The sequence below is a fragment of the Centruroides sculpturatus genome, unplaced genomic scaffold, assembly GCF_000671375.1.
Source record: "Centruroides sculpturatus isolate CEXI.00-Female unplaced genomic scaffold, Cexi_2.0 scaffold27, whole genome shotgun sequence".
Classification (NCBI taxonomy): domain Eukaryota; kingdom Metazoa; phylum Arthropoda; class Arachnida; order Scorpiones; family Buthidae; genus Centruroides; species Centruroides sculpturatus.
The window spans coordinates 284,703-305,139 of NW_019384318.1; the positions used below are offsets into that span (position 1 = coordinate 284,703).

At 30.6% G+C, this 20,437-nt stretch overlaps 2 protein-coding genes across 4 annotated transcripts in view; one reads left to right on the top strand and one right to left on the bottom strand.

Moving 5' to 3' along the window:
• The window catches only part of LOC111624290 (xylosyltransferase 2-like), a 52,055-nt gene extending 43,155 nt beyond the window's left edge, over window positions 1-8,900 (bottom strand). For both annotated transcript variants that reach the window (XM_023367112.1, XM_023367104.1), the window contains exon 1: window positions 8,537-8,900. In XM_023367112.1, coding sequence (XP_023222880.1) covers window positions 8,537-8,680 — 144 coding nt within the window. In that variant the 5' untranslated portion in view covers window positions 8,681-8,900. The remainder of the gene's footprint in view (window positions 1-8,536) is intronic.
• Window positions 8,901-10,185: 1,285 nt separating this feature from the next.
• On the top strand, window positions 10,186-17,433 carry LOC111624356 (ATP-binding cassette sub-family A member 3-like). 2 transcript variants are annotated; one of them, XM_023367188.1, is made up of 3 exons: window positions 10,186-10,316; window positions 15,938-16,297; window positions 17,270-17,433. In XM_023367188.1, exons 2-3 carry the CDS (start codon window positions 15,958-15,960, stop codon window positions 17,416-17,418), a joined length of 489 nt encoding a protein of 162 aa, XP_023222956.1. In that variant the 5' UTR covers window positions 10,186-10,316; window positions 15,938-15,957; the 3' UTR covers window positions 17,419-17,433. The 2 variants fall into 2 exon arrangements, with proteins under 2 accessions (XP_023222956.1, XP_023222961.1); XM_023367193.1 differs by lacking the exon at window positions 10,186-10,316 and adding an exon at window positions 14,752-15,782.
• Window positions 17,434-20,437: the final 3,004 nt, after the last annotated feature.

The window sequence follows — 20,437 nt, forward strand, 5'->3', positions numbered from 1 at the left end:
TTCCTTCCAAGGGTTCTTTAATGGCATAAATTGGAAACTTTCTGAACTTAGAAAAATGGCTGAGGACTTCTCAGCCCATAACTGTCAACATCACAAGCTACATGCAGATGTTTATTGTCATGTATAAATTGTTTTAATTTTATAAGAATTTGAAGCTTGTTTATAGCATTGTCTTCTTAGTAGAATTGGAATTCTAGGATATTTGTTATGATAATGAAATTTTCATTAGTATACTACAAATTTATCTTCAAAAATATTCAACTAAACTGGAAATATTATGAAATTTCTTTTGTTATACTATTAGATATTTTGAATAGATGATGGTAATATGATCTATATNCTGGGCTTATTTGACGGCCTGATGGCCGATTGATTAAGATCTCAGCCTACCCGTGACAATTTTACGTATTTTAAATCGAATTTTTGATGAAAATTCTGTAAAGATTTGTCAGATTGATGAAGATTTTGAATAAATTCGAGACTTTTAATGAAATTCAGTTTAATGAACAATATTTATATAACAATCAAAAGCAGACAAACAGTTAACAAATTTTCGTAATCACCTTATGCTTGCTGAGAAATATTTATTTATATCATTACAAACGTTTTCAACCTAAATTCTATAAGACATTATCGGGTAAAATCAGAGGCGGATCTACATAGTAACTAAGCCATGGGCCTCCAAGTGTCAAGGGCCTACAAAAATTGAATTATTATCATATATTTTTAATACTTTTTCATTAACAATGAGCACTTATCGTCATTCAACAGCATTTCATAAATAAATATATTGCAACTCTGACTTATTAGACTTCAATAAGCCCTAGGCCCCGAAAAACTTAAATTCACTCCAGAAAATTGTTCGGATATAATACCGCATCCGAACAATTTTTGAAATGGAACATTTCAAAACTTAGAATGCAACGTTCGAAAACGTATAGAGGAGAAGGTGGTATTATGGAACACTGCGGGTATTATGGAACCACCCCATTTCGAACTGATAATAAAGGCGAACTGCAGCGGAATGTGGCTGAACTGAACTAGGCAGACATCCATAGCAAGGGGNTTTAAATTTTTACAGTACTAAATGCTTTATAATATAAATATTTACCTGAAGCAGCTGTATTTTTAATTAATGTTTTTCTTTTTGTTCAAACAAATTCTTATTGACTCTCTTACAGCATGATTTTATACTTAACAAATATTTACTGTTAATGAAAATGGTTCAGATTTTGATCTATATCTTTGAAGATGAAAAGTCCATCAGTTTTAAATATTCTATAAGTATTTCTTAGCAAATATGAACAACATGTGGAAAGATTCTTGTCAGCTATAAATGCATGTGACAGACAAGAAAATGTTTGCCCATTGAGCGAGGATCTGTGTTAGCACATTCTACAAGTTTCAGCATACTTAAACCTGTGTGAATGTGTCCAATGAGGGACTGTTTCCCTCAGGTAAATGTCTTTAAACAAAAACATTTTTTCAGATACTAAAACACTTTAATGTACACTGATCAAACAAAAACATCTTTAGACAAAACATTTTGTCAAAAAATGTCTAATTTGAGATATAATTTTGTGTTTTGTTTGATGAATGTGCATTGGGACCTATGTAAGCTATTGAAAAACATTTTTATATCATTTAACATCATCTTCCTTAGGAATGCATCCAGCCTAAGGAAGATGATTTCTATCATTGAATGGAGACTATATAAAATTGAATTAAGTTCATCTTTATACAATAACACATACAACTTCATTAATGCAACAAAGGCCAAGGTATGTTGCAACACCTGGCAACGTTTTGTTTAATTAACTTAAGTCTAACATACTGCATACATTAAAAAAAAATTTTTTTATCTGGATTATGTTACAAATGAAAATGCATCAATTTTTGTAAAAAATTATTTAATATCTACACAAGCATATATGTTAACATATACAGTTCTTCCTACAAGATGCCATTTTTAAAAATACTCTCCTACACAACAGCTTATGCTCACTCAACATATGCATAAAAATTTGTACATTGTGTTCAAGACTACAATAAGTTCTGAGTCGTATAATGTCATCAGATCATTCATAATTATAGCAGAAATAATGCCATCTCGTTTTAAAATAAATATACTAAATGGCAAATAAATTAACTCAGGCAGTTACAAGTCAATGAAGAGATCCCTCTAAAAATCAACTCAGGTGTAACCTTGAATGAGTTAAAACAATATACATGAAACTAGTCCATACACCATTATTTTATAAGGAAAATAAACAGGGGAAAAAACTTGATTTAAAAAATCTTTAATTGCAGATTTGGTTGTCAATAAAAACATTATGTTGACTTGACAATATGAAGTTACAATTTTCTATTACAAACTTGAAAAAAAAAAAAAAGGAAAATAATGTAGAAATTGACAAAAATGATTGAGAAACATAGAAAATTTGTCCTTTCAACAAAAATCAAATTAACATTTTATATTAGTTAACAACAAAGAAAGATTTAATAAAAGAATAAAAAGGCATAAAACTATTTTTTATCCCTTATAAGTTGCAATTTTAATTACAATCTATTTTCATTACTATCAAGGTTACTAAGATCTTGCTTTACTGAAGAAGTCAATAAAATTAGCATGCATTATAAAAGTTTCCTTACTATACTCTTGACACATTCTCAATGAAACAGACTGATATTTATTTTTTTATTATTTCTAACTTATTTTATTTGTTTTTTTTATGAAACTCCAAAAATTATTTAAAATAGTTTAACATTATTTGACTATTATACAAATATATGCACATCATTTAATTGATTTCAACTTTAGGAAAAATATTCTAAATAAAATTCAAAGTTTGAAACAATTTAAAGATTAAACTTAATTATTTTGAATACAATAATTATTATTTTTTTTAAAGTTAAAAGTGCTAATATAAAAATTACTTTTGCCAATGAAAACAGAGTTCAATTAAACAATTAACTTCAAAAGTCTTGTTTCTAAAATTTATTAATTAAAATAATAAACACTAAGGTTCTTAACTAAAAACAACTTCAGATTATGATAAAGTTTTTAAGTTCAAATTTAATAAATAATTCAAAGATTTTAAAACCATTAAGACATTGTAAACAATTTTAATTAAATGTGACAAGGTTTAACATGTTTTAAAAAAATCTAGATAACATCTTTAAAAATCATGTAAAACTTATTTATTAAATTAGTCAACATTTGAAAGAAAAAAGTTACATTAAACGTTTGAGATATTTTTATGTCATCAGTTGGTAACACAGAACACAAATTTACTGGATTTATAATTAAATGTAAGGTTAAAGGTTCTTTTTTAATGAATACTTTCATAATTCTAATGTACTTAAAAGCTAGAATTTAAATTTTCAGTTATTAATTTATTTTTTAAAATGTTCAACATGCATTGTGTAAATTAAATTTACACAATGCATCTCAATTTATATATTTAAAACTGTTGAACTGATATAGATCTTTTTTGATAAATCTATTAAATGGTCCATACTCAAGGATCAACTTTGGTAACTATCTTTTTTCAACAGTTAAATCTTGTTTTGAAACAGCTTTTACTAATTCTTCCACTGTCTTAATTAAATCAGATTAAATGATTACTATTAATTCATATACTCATTTCAATTTAACATTTTCATCCAACATGCACTCTACTATAGCTATTAATTTCAGCCTTTGATCCAAATTTCTGTGTGCTATAAATATATAATTGTGTAAATCAGGGATGGGCAATGTACAGATTGTGTTGTGTGTAATCCAGCCTGTAACTGTTTTCAAAATTCATATAATAAATAGAATATCAAACTTGAATCTTGTTTTTATTACTCCCAAGTATATGAGTATGCGTAAATAGTACAATTAATAGCATAAAACTATGTTTTCCTATTATATGCCATTTCAATAATCCTATAAATCATTGAAAACAAAAAATTGGCCTACATATAGACTTTATTAACATTTTATTTGGCCACCATTTAAGAAAGTTGTCTACTCTTGGTCTAGACAAATGATGCCCAAACTTTTCGATTAGTGGTCCAAATTGTATCTAAGTCATAAGAAGCAGACCACAAAAATTTTATATATTCCATACATACTAAAATTAGGTCTATTTCTATCAATTACAATTGATATGTCAAATATGTTTGCAGTCCAGTTAGATTAATGTGTGCTGCTAACAGTAACTAATAATACAAGTCCTAGGAAGATGTCTTTTTCAAATACATATAATCTAGTGACATAAGTTCATGCTCCAACTTCCTCATTTTTGTTATTCTTTCTTGCATGAATATGCTAAATTCGGTTCATTTTTTTATTAACTTGTCTCTAATTTAACTTGTAAGATTGTTTATCAAAATAAGTTTCTCCAAATATCTAAGATTTTGTTGGCTTTTTCTTTATAAATTGCAATTCTTAGTGTTTTTGTTGTTGAAAATACTATTGTTCTTATGAGGTTTTTATGTTTTTAAAGGCTACTATTTTACACCACAGTAAATTATTTTGTATATAACAACTAATATAACAAAACTTCAATTCTGGACTTCAACTTTTACATCTATGAAATCCAATACTCCTTTATTGATCTATTGTAAAAATATAGTACCAGTGAGTTATTGTTTATGTCTGATGAACTATTCATAGCATACTTTTTCTTCTATAGTATTAAGCGTATCATCATGATACTCTTCTAGTATGACTTCTCTACATATTTCAAAAATCAATGGTTACTACAAATTCTAGAACGAAATCTGCCAGTTAACCTGACATTGATAAATCAGGTTAACTGGCAGAGCTCTTCCTATTTGAATTTAATAGTTTTTTTTATGAAAGCAGGATGAATTATTATATAGTATGAAAGTGGTTTAAGATTAACATGCATTTTTTATTTAATGTAAAATTATGAGAGATACAGCATCCAAACTATGTGACCTGTTTGAGATATTCCTCATCCTGGAAAGGATTCAGTTCCAATGCTGGAAAAAGTTTTCCCTTGTCATGGCCAACTCAGGACACTCCTTCACGGTTTCAATTGTCACAAATTTCCTTCCAAGGGTTCTTTAATGGCATAAATTGGAAACTTTCTGAACTTAGAAAAATGGCTGAGGACTTCTCAGCCCATAACTGTCAACATCACAAGCTACATGCAGATGTTTATTGTCATGTATAAATTGTTTTAATTTTATAAGAATTTGAAGCTTGTTTATAGCATTGTCTTCTTAGTAGAATTGGAATTCTAGGATATTTGTTATGATAATGAAATTTTCATTAGTATACTACAAATTTATCTTCAAAAATATTCAACTAAACTGGAAATATTATGAAATTTCTTTTGTTATACTATTAGATATTTTGAATAGATGATGGTAATGTGATCTATATAAAGCTATCTAAAAGCTATACACTTGAAAATATTAAGAATTGAAAGCAGAAATAAAGATATAATATCAAAAATAAAATCACAATATGTCTATCTAGTCATAATGTGTGATTATGTCACTAGCATTACATATATAAAAATATAATTTTCTTCAAATCCAAACAATTCTTCTTGTCATTTTTTTAAACTGTTTTATTACTTTTCACTAATATGCTTTGGTTTATATTCTACAAATTAAAAAAATCCATTATGAAATTTAAGTTCAGATTTAAAATACTTAAGTAACATTTCATTTCTTAATATATACACAAAATCAATTTTGCATTTTATTTTATCAAAGCATAACTTTAATTACAATTTTTTTCAATGCTTCACATTAATCATGAGCCATCAAGGTTAAAGTTACAATAGCAGATTATTATTTTTGTTATCTTTGACAACTGTAGTAATAAAATGGAAACTTAAGAATAGAAAACAATCTGCCTATATTCATTACATGTTATTCAAGCATTAAAAACAACATTTTTAAGTTGAAGTGTTCTGTTTATTTAAAAAAACAGTTTCATATTGTAATACACACTTCCAGCAATGCCTAGCGGTGCTGGACATGCATCTTTATGCATTAATAAAATAATTGATTGATTGTAATACACACTGTTTGATATTAAGTTTACATTTAAAACAAGAAATAATCACATTAAGATTAATTTAAAGAATTTACACACATTATATTCTTAAAAATTACACGTTAAAAGGAGTTTACTACAACTTAATAGATGCTTTCCACATTAACATCATAAAACAAACAGAATAAACATATTTAACCAATATCTAGTTTATAATTTACTATATTATTATAAAAGTGCTAAAAACATGTAAAATACAACAATAAGATTTTGCATTATAGTTTTACTTTTATACAAAGATATATTAAAAATGTTAATGAGTAAAAGTTAGTACTGTACTATGTATTATAGAATAAAAGATTTTTTACAAAAAAATTTTACAATTTTAAGGTCTTAGTGCAAAAGATCCTATAATTATGCTGCTGTTTTTTGATGTTTATAAAAACAAGATTGATTTGAAATGTTAAATCTGCAAAAAGGTTTTTGTAGACAAGATAAGTTGTATGTAACAATCTAGTAACTGTTAGAAAGATATAGTGTGGTTGAAAGAAGCCATTAAATTTATTTATAAGTATGGATTTGATGAAAATACATGATTCATTTATAAAAATCTGGTAATCAAAGTCAAGTTCAATCTATGGGAGAATTCAATTGCAGGCAATCTAACAATCTGTTTAATAAAAATTAAATTTTAGATAGAGTTCCAACACCAATTGGGAGACAGGAATAACTCAAAATAGCAATAAACACATCTAACAAACAGCCTTAATTGAGTTACTCTAAAAGTTTTTTGTTTTGCTTTAAATCTCACTGGAATCAATTAAGGCTCTTTGGTAGATGTTTATTGCTGTAAATCTTAGATAATTCTTTATGACGTTTGATAGAAGAAAAGAAGCAGCCGACAACCATTGTAGGATTTAAAAAGTAATTTAGATATATAAAAGAATTCAATAATTTTTATACTTAAATTTTCTAATACATCAAAGCTGATTTTTTTTTATACAAATGATTCTATTATTGCAGTCTAATAATTTTAAAACACACACACACACAAATTAAGAAAGCTAATAACTTGACATCTTAGAAAAATATAAATTGTATTACTCAATTTTTTTTAATTCCAACTTAAACTAGTAAAGCCACTATCTTAACAAACCATCACCAACCAATAGTTAAATGTAACATTTTCTATTTGATTTAATAAACAAAAAAATTATCAAATAAAATTAAAATATTTTTAGTAATAGTAGTGATTTTTTAAACGCAATCATTATTTAAGTTAGAAAACAATAATGTTTCTAACAATCAAAAGTTTTGAATAAAAAAAAAATAAGCAATACTTTGAATTTATTTACTCAACATTGATTTTGCAAATGTTACGTATAATTGTTATAACTTAGGCCCTGTACACACTAGGCGTTTTTCAACGCGCGTTAAACGCGCGCTTTTAAACGAACGTTTAACGCGCGTTTAAGACCCTGTACACACTAGGCGTTTTTCAACGCGCGTTTAACGCCGAGCTAACGCGCATAAGCTCGGCGTTCGACGAGCGTTAGTTCGGCGTTTAGCACTGGCTCAGTTTGGAAATGGACGAGAAAGTAATTGATTGTGTGTGCTCCTCCATCGTCGCTATAAGGCAGCACATATATCTCAAAGCGCCCGTAAAGTGCCCGCAAAACGCGCATTTTAACAAAAATCTATAAACGCGCGCTTGGCGTTTGAGTGTGTACGGCTACATAGAACTCTTGGTTCTTTAAAATGTGCGTTTAAAAGCGCGCGTTTAACACGCGTTGAAAAACGCCTAGTGTGTACAGGGCCTTATCCAACAGAATATTTGAAAAAAATTCTGTAATTTTTAAAAATATCTCCACATTATAATGAATTCATAGATTTTTTTTATCTTTAATTAAGGTATAGAAGACGCATAAAACACCGCACGTAAGCATATACTAACAAATCGTTGCAAGATAAATAAAGCTCAATAAACATTTAAATTAAATATAAATTAAATAGCGTAATGAATACGGCTATTCATTAGGCTATTTAATTTATACTTAATTTTATGTCATGGGCTAGAAGCATTATTTAATAAAACATTTAAATTTAAAGTAAGAAATTGCTTATAATCTTATATTCACAAAAAAAAATTCTATATTTAAATAAAATCAAGCATCACTTTCATAATAGGAAGAGGCAAAATTACTTGCAACACAAACACATAAACCTATCAACAACAGAAAAAATAAATAAATTTAAGTAACCTTTCACACAGGTTACATAAGAAGGGATTAAATTGCAGAATAATTTTTGAATAGACTCCATTAACACTTGCAGAATTTTTTAATTCGTTTATATAAACGATAATTCTCCTAATTAAAAACGTATATAACCTATATATTTTACTAAAACTTAACCTTGAAGAGATTTAACTCCGGTCTAATCAATATTAAGTGACTAATCGTACGCTGTCACTGGCAACGAAAGACGTTTATCAATCTGTCAACTTACTTTGCTCTTTTTCCATGTGATATCCGCTTCGGAAGAGTATATACTATAAAAACTATAGGCGAGGAAGCCCTGGAGTACGAGAATGACGATGGCAATGATGAAGAAAGGGCGATATCTTCTAAGCCAGCGAACGTCGGTCGCCATAACTCCATTCCATCCACTCTCACCTCAAATGACAATTGAGCATTTCCATAAACGTTAAGCTATCTATCATGATTTTACTAACGACAACTTCCGTCATTACGGAAGTATACAAAAAACGATCGCACGACTGTAATCTCGTTTGAAATTCCGGTTGAATAACTTCCACTCTATGGCTTCTCCGGTATCCGATTCTAACGTTTGTGCTAATCGTCTGGTTACGGCTTCGGGTTGCCAACTAACTTATGTCGTGATTTTTGTCCAATATTGAGAATGTAGAAAATATTTGTTCGTATTATTCATTAAAATAACTATTGTGTAATTATATAACTAAAATATTATTTCTGGATTTTTATTTTTCTTAAATTTATTATTGCGAAAAATATTTACTTGATACGTTAAAGTGGACGGCCGGATGGCTGAGTGGTTAAGGTGGTAGCTTACCGCTCTTTTTTTTTCTTTTTTTTTTAACTCTTTCCGCCCTATGGGCACTAAGAGGGCCTCTTTTTGCAAGCCCATTATAGGTTCGGCCAGGCCCACAATGGGGCTGCCGGGTGGTGAGGGACGGGGGTCCGACATATCCGAACGGACCAACCCCCGAAAAATTCCTGGGGATTTTTCGACCCGTTCGGATTCGAACCCGAGTCCCCCAGAGCTGCCACCTTGGCCGCTCGACCATCCGGCCGCAGCTCTGGGGACCTGGGATTGAATCCGTACTAGGCGAAAAACTCCGGAAATTTATAGGGGATGGTTTGGATATGTCGAGCCCCGTCCTTCACCAACCGGCCGCCTCATTATGGGCCTGGTAGCATCTATAATGAGTTTGCTAAAAAATAAATAAATAAATAAAAGCCCTCTTAGTGCCCACGGGGCAAAAAGAGTTAAACACTTGAAGAAAAGTTACAAAAATTCATGTAAGCCATCCCGTTAGTTAGGTGCGAATTCGAGATCAACTACACTTTACTACAGTATTCAATGGTTTGTAAAATGATGAAAACTGGCACAACTCGTTTCACTAATTCTAGCCGATCTGTAAAAATGAGCATTAGCAGAGACCTATTGCTCTTAGTAAAAGAAATAGATTGTTTGGTGAATTCTGTGATAATGTCACTGTGCGCTACCAAACGGGACTCTTGAACTTAAAAATACTTTCAGAGCCCCAATGGAATACCGCTCATTCCCTGGCCAAGATATATGAAAACGATCTGTAGTTGGTCGTGGGTTTGCGACTTGCCAACGGGCTAACCGCAATTAGGGTTTCCTTCACGTGTTTAACACTTAAATAGGGGCCATTTTTTAATTGAAAGTCCTCCTGAGAGGCATCCCTTTTGGCAGATCGCATTATGTTAACTTACGCCATCAATCTAATCTAATTCAGGTAAATTTTATTATTCATATAACAAAAAATAATCATCTATTTTTTCTATTTTATTTAAATTTTTATAAATTAATAACGATATATAATTGTAGAAATAAAATAAATTATCATTTAAAATATTATATAATTTTAAAAAGAAAACTACGTAATCAAAAAATTTGAATTTAAAGAACAAAATATTACAAGGTTCTAAACAAATTTATCAGAATTTATCTTTAGAACGAAATATAAATTACGGATGAAATTAATTCGTATTTAAAGGTATTAATGTTTATATTTTTTATAACTTTATATCCTATTTTTAAATGCTGTATTCCTGTTAATTTCTATTTTAAAATAATTCTAAACATTGCTCTTATAATTCCAAAAGAATTATAATATATAAACATAAAAAAGGAAATATCTGGTAATTGAAAAAAATTATCAAAATTTTATATTTAATTAATATTAGGCCTGGGCTTATTTGACGGCCTGATGGCCGATTGATTAAGATCTCAGCCTACCCGTGACAATTTTACGTATTTTAAATCGAATTTTTGATGAAAATTCTGTAAAGATTTGTCAGATTGATGAAGATTTTGAATAAATTCGAGACTTTTAATGAAATTCAGTTTAATGAACAATATTTATATAACAATCAAAAGCAGACAAACAGTTAACAAATTTTCGTAATCACCTTATGCTTGCTGAGAAATATTTATTTATATCATTACAAACGTTTTCAACCTAAATTCTATAAGACATTATCGGGTAAAATCAGAGGCGGATCTACATAGTAACTAAGCCATGGGCCTCCAAGTGTCAAGGGCCTACAAAAATTGAATTATTATCATATATTTTTAATACTTTTTCATTAACAATGAGCACTTATCGTCATTCAACAGCATTTCATAAATAAATATATTGCAACTCTGACTTATTAGACTTCAATAAGCCCTAGGCCCCGAAAAACTTAAATTCACTCCAGAAAATTGTTCGGATATAATACCGCATCCGAACAATTTTTGAAATGGAACATTTCAAAACTTAGAATGCAACGTTCGAAAACGTATAGAGGAGAAGGTGGTATTATGGAACACTGCGGGTATTATGGAACCACCCCATTTCGAACTGATAATAAAGGCGAACTGCAGCGGAATGTGGCTGAACTGAACTAGGCAGACATCCATAGCAAGGGGAAAACCCGTTTTACTTCAGTTAAACAGTTGTTCGCATTTAATCAGCAAATTTGTTTTTTTCAAAATTCGCAAGTTTTGAATGCTAAGTGAATTTAATTATTTTTAAAATATAAATCGTGTAGTTGTAGGTTCACTGGTGCATGTATTCCGTTCCAGAGACTTAGGGGTACATATTAATCTGTGTGATGTTCACGTTTTTTAAATTTTGGTCTCGACAGACATAAGTTAATTCGAGATGGCGATGCGTGAAATACGGACCCCATTGGTGCTTTTACAGTAATATGGAACTCAACTCCTCCGAACTTTCTATTTGCAAGCAGACATTCCTCCAGAGCAATTTGTGAAAAAGACACTAGGTAGAAAGCCAATTCTTCCCGAGAATATCGAAAAAGAGCTGCTGGAATATATATTGTTGATGGAGGTCATATTTTTCTATTATAAAAGCATTTTTGCGATAAAATACATTGGAGTAAATAATTTTGTAATTATTTAACATTTTTTGTCCTTTCCTATTTGTTTTTGGCTACATTAAAGCATTTTTTTGAAAATATACAGTAAGGTTCCATATTACCACCCGATTTTCTCTAAGCCTACTTTCGGACTTTTTGTACAAAAGCCTTCAAAAACCATACTTATAATTACACTAGCGAAAAATCCAATTAGGAACATTTAGTTTACTAGTTACCAGTACTTTTCGCACAAAAAATGTGGGTGTAGTTATGATACCTTGTTTACAATTCACTAAAATGTAATTGGGGTTCCATAATACCACCTTCTCCTCTAATTTTAAACATGAATTTAAAATGAAGAATACAAAAACGTAAAATGAAATAAATTAAAGATAAATAAGTAACAAAAATAAATAAATAAAAATACTGACAGCAATTAACAAAAATAATAAATAAGTAAGATACAGTATGTAGGCATATTATTTAACTATTTCTGCCCTGTGGGTACTAAAAAGGCCTCTTTTAGCAAGTCTATTATGGGTTCGGCTAGGCCAACAATGAGGCCCGACGTATCTGGATGGACCACCCCCGAAAAATTCCTGGGATTAATCGACTCATCCAGATTTGAACCCGAATCCCCCACAGCCTGCCGCCTCGACCTCTCGGCGATCCGGCCGTCAATATAGAAGAGTGGATGAGAACTAAGAGTTTCTATATTGTAAATTTTTTTTAATGTTGAATTTCCATGCTGAAGATGTGACAAACTAAAATAAACTAAGATAAGAAAAAAACAGGCGTATTGAAAATACCATTTGAGAACCAGCAATTGGGAATAAAAAAAGACTATATTGTTATCACAAAATGGAAACTAGCCGTTTTGACTCAATGAACAAAAATACGGCATTGAAAAAAGGCTTTGCAACACACCATATTGTCCAAAATGGCACAACTAGAAGACTCTACAGTTAAATGGAATGAGGCTGATACCATTAATGTTCTACATTTTCCCACATTGGCAATGAGCAAAGAAAAAATTGAAATTTATAAAAATAAATTAATTGATGGTTGCATTAATGCCAGTGATACAAAAGGGTTATTTTTAAAACTGCAATATAGGAACTCATATTTTGCATTCACTCTTCTATATACAATACATACTGTATCTTTATTATTTTATTATTTTTATGTTAATTTCTGTCAGCATTATTATTTTTCTATTTTTTGTTACTTATTTATTTTATTTTACGTTTCTGTATTCTTTATTTTAAATTCATGCGTTTAAATTATGTGTTTGAACGTTCCACTGTGAAATGTTTCATTTAATTAAAAAGTTGTTCGATACGATGTTACACATGATGATGGCCTACAAATTTTAGGTTGAAAACGTGTGTAACGCTATAAATAAATATTTTTCAGCAAGCATAAGGTAATTACGAAAATTTGTTAAAAATTATATATTTTTATCTTCTCTAAATGGCCGTAGAAACTTTGTCGCATAATAAATTAGCACAGAGTTTCAAAAGTTCAATCAAAACTTTAATTTATTCGCACTTAGAGTTCTATACAACGAAATTTTTCAGGATTTGTCCGATTTGGAACACTTCATCGCGATCGAAAAATTTACCCGAAATATTCGATTTGTTTTAAGAAAACAGTCAAATAAGAATTAGGCAGTGTACACATTAGGCGTTTATAAACGTGCGTTTTAAAGAACCAAGAGTTCTGCAAAGGTATACATACTCAAACGCGCGTTGATAGATTTTTCTTAGAACCCGCGCTTCGCGAGCGTCAGCCGCGCGTTTTGAGATACATGTGCTGCCATGTTATTGTACATTCGATCGCGCGTTTTCGGGTAGAGTGGACGCATGTTGGCCGAAATGGAGAACGTTCTTTTTGATACTGATCTATTTATTGATGAAATCTAAGAGACTAGCCATCGTCAAATTATTTTATAGATATTCTAAAAGAATTAAAAAACTTGGGTTCACATTGTCTTAGTTTTGGATACAACGTCACAAGCATTCCATACTTCAACCTATCTCGTAATATTGGGTGCACCCAAAATTCTCTTTGCCTCTGCCATCGTCTTTTATAGCGACGATGGAGGAGGCACACACAAGCAATTACTTTCACGTCCATTTCCAAACTGAGCCAGTGAAAACGGTCGTCGAACGTCGAGCTAACGCGCGGTGTGTCGCTGCTAACGCGCGTTTAACGCAACACAAAATGTCTAATGTGTACACAGCCTTACTCCCAAAATAACCGTTAATTATTGAAAAAACTTCCAATTCGCAACGACCATTTTTGTACGCATTGCCTTCTCGTTGATATTTCGTTTAGGTTTATTTATCTAAAAAAATATTTTTTTTTTTATTTTTTGTATATTTTATAGAAATTCTGGCAAATCGAATTTTTCTTTTTTTACAAATGTTTTTACAGGTTTTATTTCTCCCTTTCTAACTTGGCATCCTCATAATTCGTGCGCCTGGAGCAGTTTGCTCCAACTGCCCTGCTTTAGCAACGCCCGTGTTGTCGACTGCAAGGCGCACTTTTTTCCCACTTTTCGAGACTGATAACTGCTATATTTTTAGACCGACTCAAATTAATAGTATTTGTATTCCTAATGATGAGCTGAGAGTATAAAAATGCTTGGAATTAAGAAAGCAGAAAAGTGTAGAGATTTATTTATGTTTTTGTGATGGTTTAATTGAATGTATTAATTAAGTTATTCAGATTTGACTTTGACATCTTTAAATAAAAAATTTTAATATAAAATTTCAGTATTTTTATAAAGTACAATAGCTGTAATGATAAGCAACCAATTGTTTTTCTGTGGACATTTACTCAACATGACAAACTGACTGCTTCACTTAATATTGAGCATAATTTAGTAGATTGAATTAGAGAAGAGTTTAAGTTTTAATCTTTTGTAATTTTTTAATAATTATTCAATTATAATTTTTATCATAAAAAGATTTATAAATATAACATAATTTTTCATATAAACAAATTTTTTAATTCTATTTTTGGACATACTATAGATTACCACATATGGAATTTCGGGACTTTGAGTATATATCTGCACTGAGGGGACCGAAACGAGTTCAACGATACCCTACTTTTGGACCGGAGACGAAAAATAAGAAAGTTATCGTACTTTTTTCCGGATATCGCGCGATGATCGGGAGTCGCGTCGCTCTCTCCGCTAAGCCTATCGCGTATTTAACAGGTAGTCCGGCAAGTCGGCCGTATATACCTTCAACAGAGGCAGATGTTGATCCACGAGCACACTGATCGTCTGCAGTTGGAGTTAAGTCCTTTTCGCACGCCCCCGCGCTTCTCGACCTCGGGGCCTACGGCCCCTCAGCCGCCGACACGCTCGCTATCGCTCGCGGTCGGCTAGTTCTACGCGCCGCTTTCGCGTCTTGTCCAACAAACCTAACCTATCCCTCCGGGAGATTACCGTCACCGCTAGGTGGCGGTAAAATCTGAAATGGCGTGGAATGCACTGTGAAAGGCAAGAAATGACAGCTTAGAATGACTGCTTTTTGTGGAGAGATTCTGACTTGCTTAAAGAAAGTACCAGCAGTGATTTGTTGTTGCTGTTCGTGCTTCTGGCATCGCAGCCGTCCCCATCCTTTGCCTTTATGTTTCTCTTCGGTGAACACTTTTAATTTCATTCACTCTCCGCATCTATTACACTTTTTTTGCTTTACGAAGGAGACTTTGATCTTGTAAACCACTCGATACATGTTTCCTTATCTTTGACTACTTCTATTGTTAGCTTAAGTAAGTTCATTTTGAAAAAATTGCTGCGTAAAAAATAGAAAATTAAGCAGACGATACCGTAATTGGAAGCAACGTCACCTAGCGGTGAAAATGTGCAAACCAAACTAATTAAATAAATAACTTAGGTTAAGTTATTCAATTAAGTTAACTAACTTAAATAACATAACTTAGTTAAATAAATAAAATTAAATTAAAATAAATAACTAACCTAAATAGAAAAAAAAAAGAAAATTAAGCAGACGACACCGTAGTTGGTAGTACCGCCATCTTGCGATAAAGTCTGCAAACCATTAAAAAAAGCACTGTGAAAGGTAATCAATTGTAAATATGATAACTTTCTTATTTTTCGTCTCCGTTTCAAAAGTAGGGTACCGTTGAACTCATCTCGGTCCCCTGAGTTCAAATATATACTCAAAGTCCCGAAATTCCATAGGTGGTAATCTATAGTACAGCCTTATTTTTACAGATTGACTAATAAACTTCATAATGAAATTAATTGCAAAAGGGTTTTCCATAAAACTCAACCATCTGTATATTTTACTATGGAAAAACTTTATTCAACAATACAGACACCCTTTTGTGACTTTATTGGAGCTTATTATACCATTACTTTTCTCAGCACTCGTCTTATGGATGCGTGGAGAAATTAAGTCATTGTATATTCATGAACCAACTGTATATGAAAGTTTTTCTGTAGATTCTCTTCCAGCTAATCTAACTCCATCAACAGATACATCAGGCGTGGTATATTTTACCCCGACTAGTTCTCATGTTGTTGAAATAATGAAAAATGTCAAAAATAAATTAAAAGGATTACGTATTAAAGGTAAAGCAATAAAATTTCAAACATTTCTTTTATAAGAAGAATTGGGCTGCAATTTTGAAAAATTGTAGACCTATAAATTCCCACTGTCATTGTTTATCTGTCCTTCCTTAGAACAGTGTTAGAGTGATGAAAGTTGAGACGAGATATGGAAGGCTTGGTGGCAGGAGGCCCCAACTAATATTCTTTTATATGTATATATTTTTGAATTGAAATCATGTGACTTCCAATTTACACCAGAAGTCTATGATGACTATTCAAAACTTTCCCCAAAACCAAGTTACATAGGTGAATGGCATGACTCTGTTGTTATTAGGAAAAGTATTATATACCATACAGGGGCAAGACACTACTAATTTGAGATTGAGAGCATATATTTTAAATTAAATAAATTAAACATATGATTAAAAATTGCAGCCTGTCATTGTGAATAACTTTTTGCTTATTTGATTATAATTTTAATTTCTTTATATATTATTTTTCCAAAATAAATGCATTAATGCCAGTGATACAAAAGGGTTATTTTTAAAACTGCAATATAGGAACTCATATTTTGCATTCACTCTTCTATATACAATACATACTGTNTATTTTAAATTAAATAAATTAAACATATGATTAAAATTGTAGCCCGGTATTGTGACGATGTCACAATAAATAATTGCTCGTTTCTTTTATTATTAATTTGAGGTGGAGAGCATATATTTTAAATTAAATAAATTAAACATATGATTAAAAATTGCCATCCGGCATTGTGACAATGTTACAATAAATAATTGCTCGTTTTTTTTTTTATTATTATATTTAATTTTTAAAAAGTTAAAAATTTTTTATAATGGTGGAGATACAGATCTTTATTAATAAAACAAATAATTCTCGATTTATAAACTAGCTTAATAATTATCCTTTGAAAATCTTTCTGAACTAAAGATAAAAATTGTATTCATCTAAAATAGTTTTATATTTTATTTAAAGGATTTAAGACAGAAAATATTTTAGAAAAAGTCTATTTATCTGATCATTCAGCAGCACCTCTTGTATTTGGAAGTGTTGTCTTTCCTAATGAAGTGAACAATACTTTCTTTGGATGCAATGTACAAGTAAAGGTATTATATAAAATTTAATTACTATAAATTAAATAACATTTATATAACTTATATTTGAAATAAAGTCCATTTTCCTATATTTTCTAATTTAATACAATAACATTATTCAATTGAAATTTGATGCATTGTATAAAATAATATGAAATAAGATTTAATAACTGAATGTTGATCAATAGTAATATTTTTACTATTGATCAACATCCATACAGTAATAAATGTACAATCTTGGAGCAGATCACACACTAAAGTAAATAGCCTATTTTTTTTTTCCTAATTATTTTTGTATGTACATCTATAATGTATACATTTTTGTCTCATTTATCATTGAATTTCAGTTGCCTCATGATAAATAAATTATGTTGAATAACTGAAATACAGTATATGATAATAGTGTGAAACCACCGGAAGGGGGGGTAGGTCTCCCGATCCGGCAACAGGTTGTTAAACCCTTTCACTGTCAGGATGGGTGGTTTAAGGGTTCTTTTTCCCGTTGTAACGGGTCGAGTGGTGGAGGGAGGAGCGCGTCGGTGAGATGACAGGCGATATACGAGTAAACGAGGAGGCCAGATATAACATAAGGAAAATTTACAATTTATTAAACCAAGTAATACAACGTATAGTTTGCGTCCCTAAAACGCGGGGAGACCGAGAGAGAGCTTACAATATTTGTTTCCATACCTCTTGATCTGTTATCCACGCTACTCTTTGAATTAGGAAAATTTCTCTTCTAGGAAAGTTCACTGATGTAGGAAAGGTCACTGTTTAACTATTTGAATCCTGGATTTAGGGAAGTTCACTAGACAAAAAGGACACTATTTGAAATTGGTCTTCTTCCGGCACCTGCTCTGGTACGACTCCCCCGAGAAGGGGAAGGAAGGGGTTTTTATAAGTTCGGCGTGGGAGAATGGTCACGTGATTGATTGTTGTGAGGTAAAAGGTATGTAGATGGGTCAGAGTTGTTCCCGGGACCATGCCAACTATCAACTTTGGCGTTGGAATGTGGGAGTAGTTTCGAATTGAACGGATGTTTATGTCGAATGTAAACGAAAAGTTTTTTTCCCGTTAGGTTCCACTATAAGTTAAAGGAAAATTTAATTAGATTTTAAGCAAATACGGGACAATTAATCGACAAATAGTCGGCAAAAAATTTCCGGATTTCACAATAGAACAAAAATATTATTATGTAGAAGAAAGATATTACATTCAAATTTTAAAGTTTTTAAAAGTCCTTGAAATAGAATGATTAAAAAGTCTATTTTAAAATTTAGCTTATTACATTATTCAGTTATTTCTAAGTGCCTGTTATAATTTAATTTAATTTTAATTCATTATATGCCAATTTGGAATCAAATAAAACAAATTTTTTTCAAATTTCAGCTCAATTATATTAGCAGACAATCTGCAGTACTCATGGAATAAGGTATTAAACAGAAAAAGTTAATTTAGAACTAAAAATTGGAATTTAATTTCTGCCAAAAGTTACTTATAGACTGAACTATATGAAATATTTTTACTCTCTCAAAATCAACTACAAAAATAAATTACAAAATTCTTTGTATACTCTATTAAGGTGGCAAATCCAATAGAACCCATTTTCTACTGGCTAATGATTCAGTGAACCTCACACTAAATTGTTGCAAAATTTCAATGTCTCAAAATGTTTCTTATCAACTCCGTATAAAAACATATTGCACATTTGCAAAAATATTTATCTCTATTCATTAAAGTAATAGTAATTAAGGAATATTTTGCCATTATCTAGTTTAAATTAAGATGTTATGCAAGATTATCTTTGCAAACAGCCATTGTGTTATTAGAACTAATAAGTGAGATCTTAAAAAATATTTATCTTAGAGAGAAGTATCAAATTTATTGCAGTGCTCTGTAGAATTGGTCAAAATCTTTGTAAGAATGACTTAAACTGATTTTGGAAGATATTAACTATTTAACAATTCAGTGCAGAAATCTTATATAATCATTTTTACTCTTAAAATGTACAGTATTTATTTATTTTTAATATTTGTAGTTTTTAAACATTATACCCATTTCTTACATAGAAAGTAATCATTTGAACCAATAACACAAAAAGTTTTTGAATACTTTACAATGATAACTCTTTTTATTTATTCTAACATTTTTCTTTCTCAAATTTCAAATTTATTCTGCTGTTTAAAGCTATGATCTTTGTGACTGGTGAGTTTTCATTTACTCTTGAATTATGTATTTTATCTAGTTGAAGCTAACAGAAATTCATGAATTATGCATCAAAAATATTTATTAAACAATGGATATAAATATACAAGGGAATGAAATAATGAAACAACTTATTGAATACAATTATGGCAGAGATGAACAAAAGATTGTATGCTGTTTGTAAAAATCAATAGAAGTGAACTTTTCACAGCTATGATGAAATTGCCATCATCATTGTCAGAAAATGTTTCTTCTTGCATAATCCATTTCTCATTGGCCCCAACAGACGTAAGTGAGAAGGTGCCAAATCCAAACTATATAGTGAATGTAGTAGAATAGTCCAGCCAAATTTCAACATTCTGTATGATCTTCAAACTAGTACAGGGCCTGGTATTACCACGTTGCAAGCAAAAGATTATTTTCTTCTCTGGCCTGTCTCTAGAAATTCAGGCCTTTAGCTTAGTCAGCCTCACATTGTAGCAGTCAGAATTGATCAATTGTTCAGATTCCAGGAAACATAGAAAGAAAAAGCCTTTCCTATTTCAAAAGATTGTATATTTCTTTACCTACTGATAGCTGTATCTTGAACTTTTTTCTTAGCTGAGAAATTTGCATGTCAACACTCCATGGACTATTATTTACTCTCAGGCTATAGTGGTGACACAACATCTCATCACCTGTGATGTTGCAATCAAGGAAATCTCTCCTTGAGCTTTATATTGGTTCAGCAGATTCTGATACATTTGTATTCAATAGTCTCTCTGTTACTGTGTAAACATCTGTGGTACTCATCTGGCACAAACTTTGCAATATCCCCCCTTCTTCTTCTTCATGGTGCCATATC

Bases quoted from the DNA above. Each gene is read 5' to 3' on its own strand.
- LOC111624356 (XM_023367188.1), top strand. From the start codon at position 15,958: ATGAAATTAATTGCAAAAGGGTTTTCCATAAAACTCAACCATCTGTAT. The intron at 16,298-17,269 runs GTAAAGCAATAA...TTTTATTTAAAG, and splicing joins AAAAGGATTACGTATTAAAG to GATTTAAGACAGAAAATATT.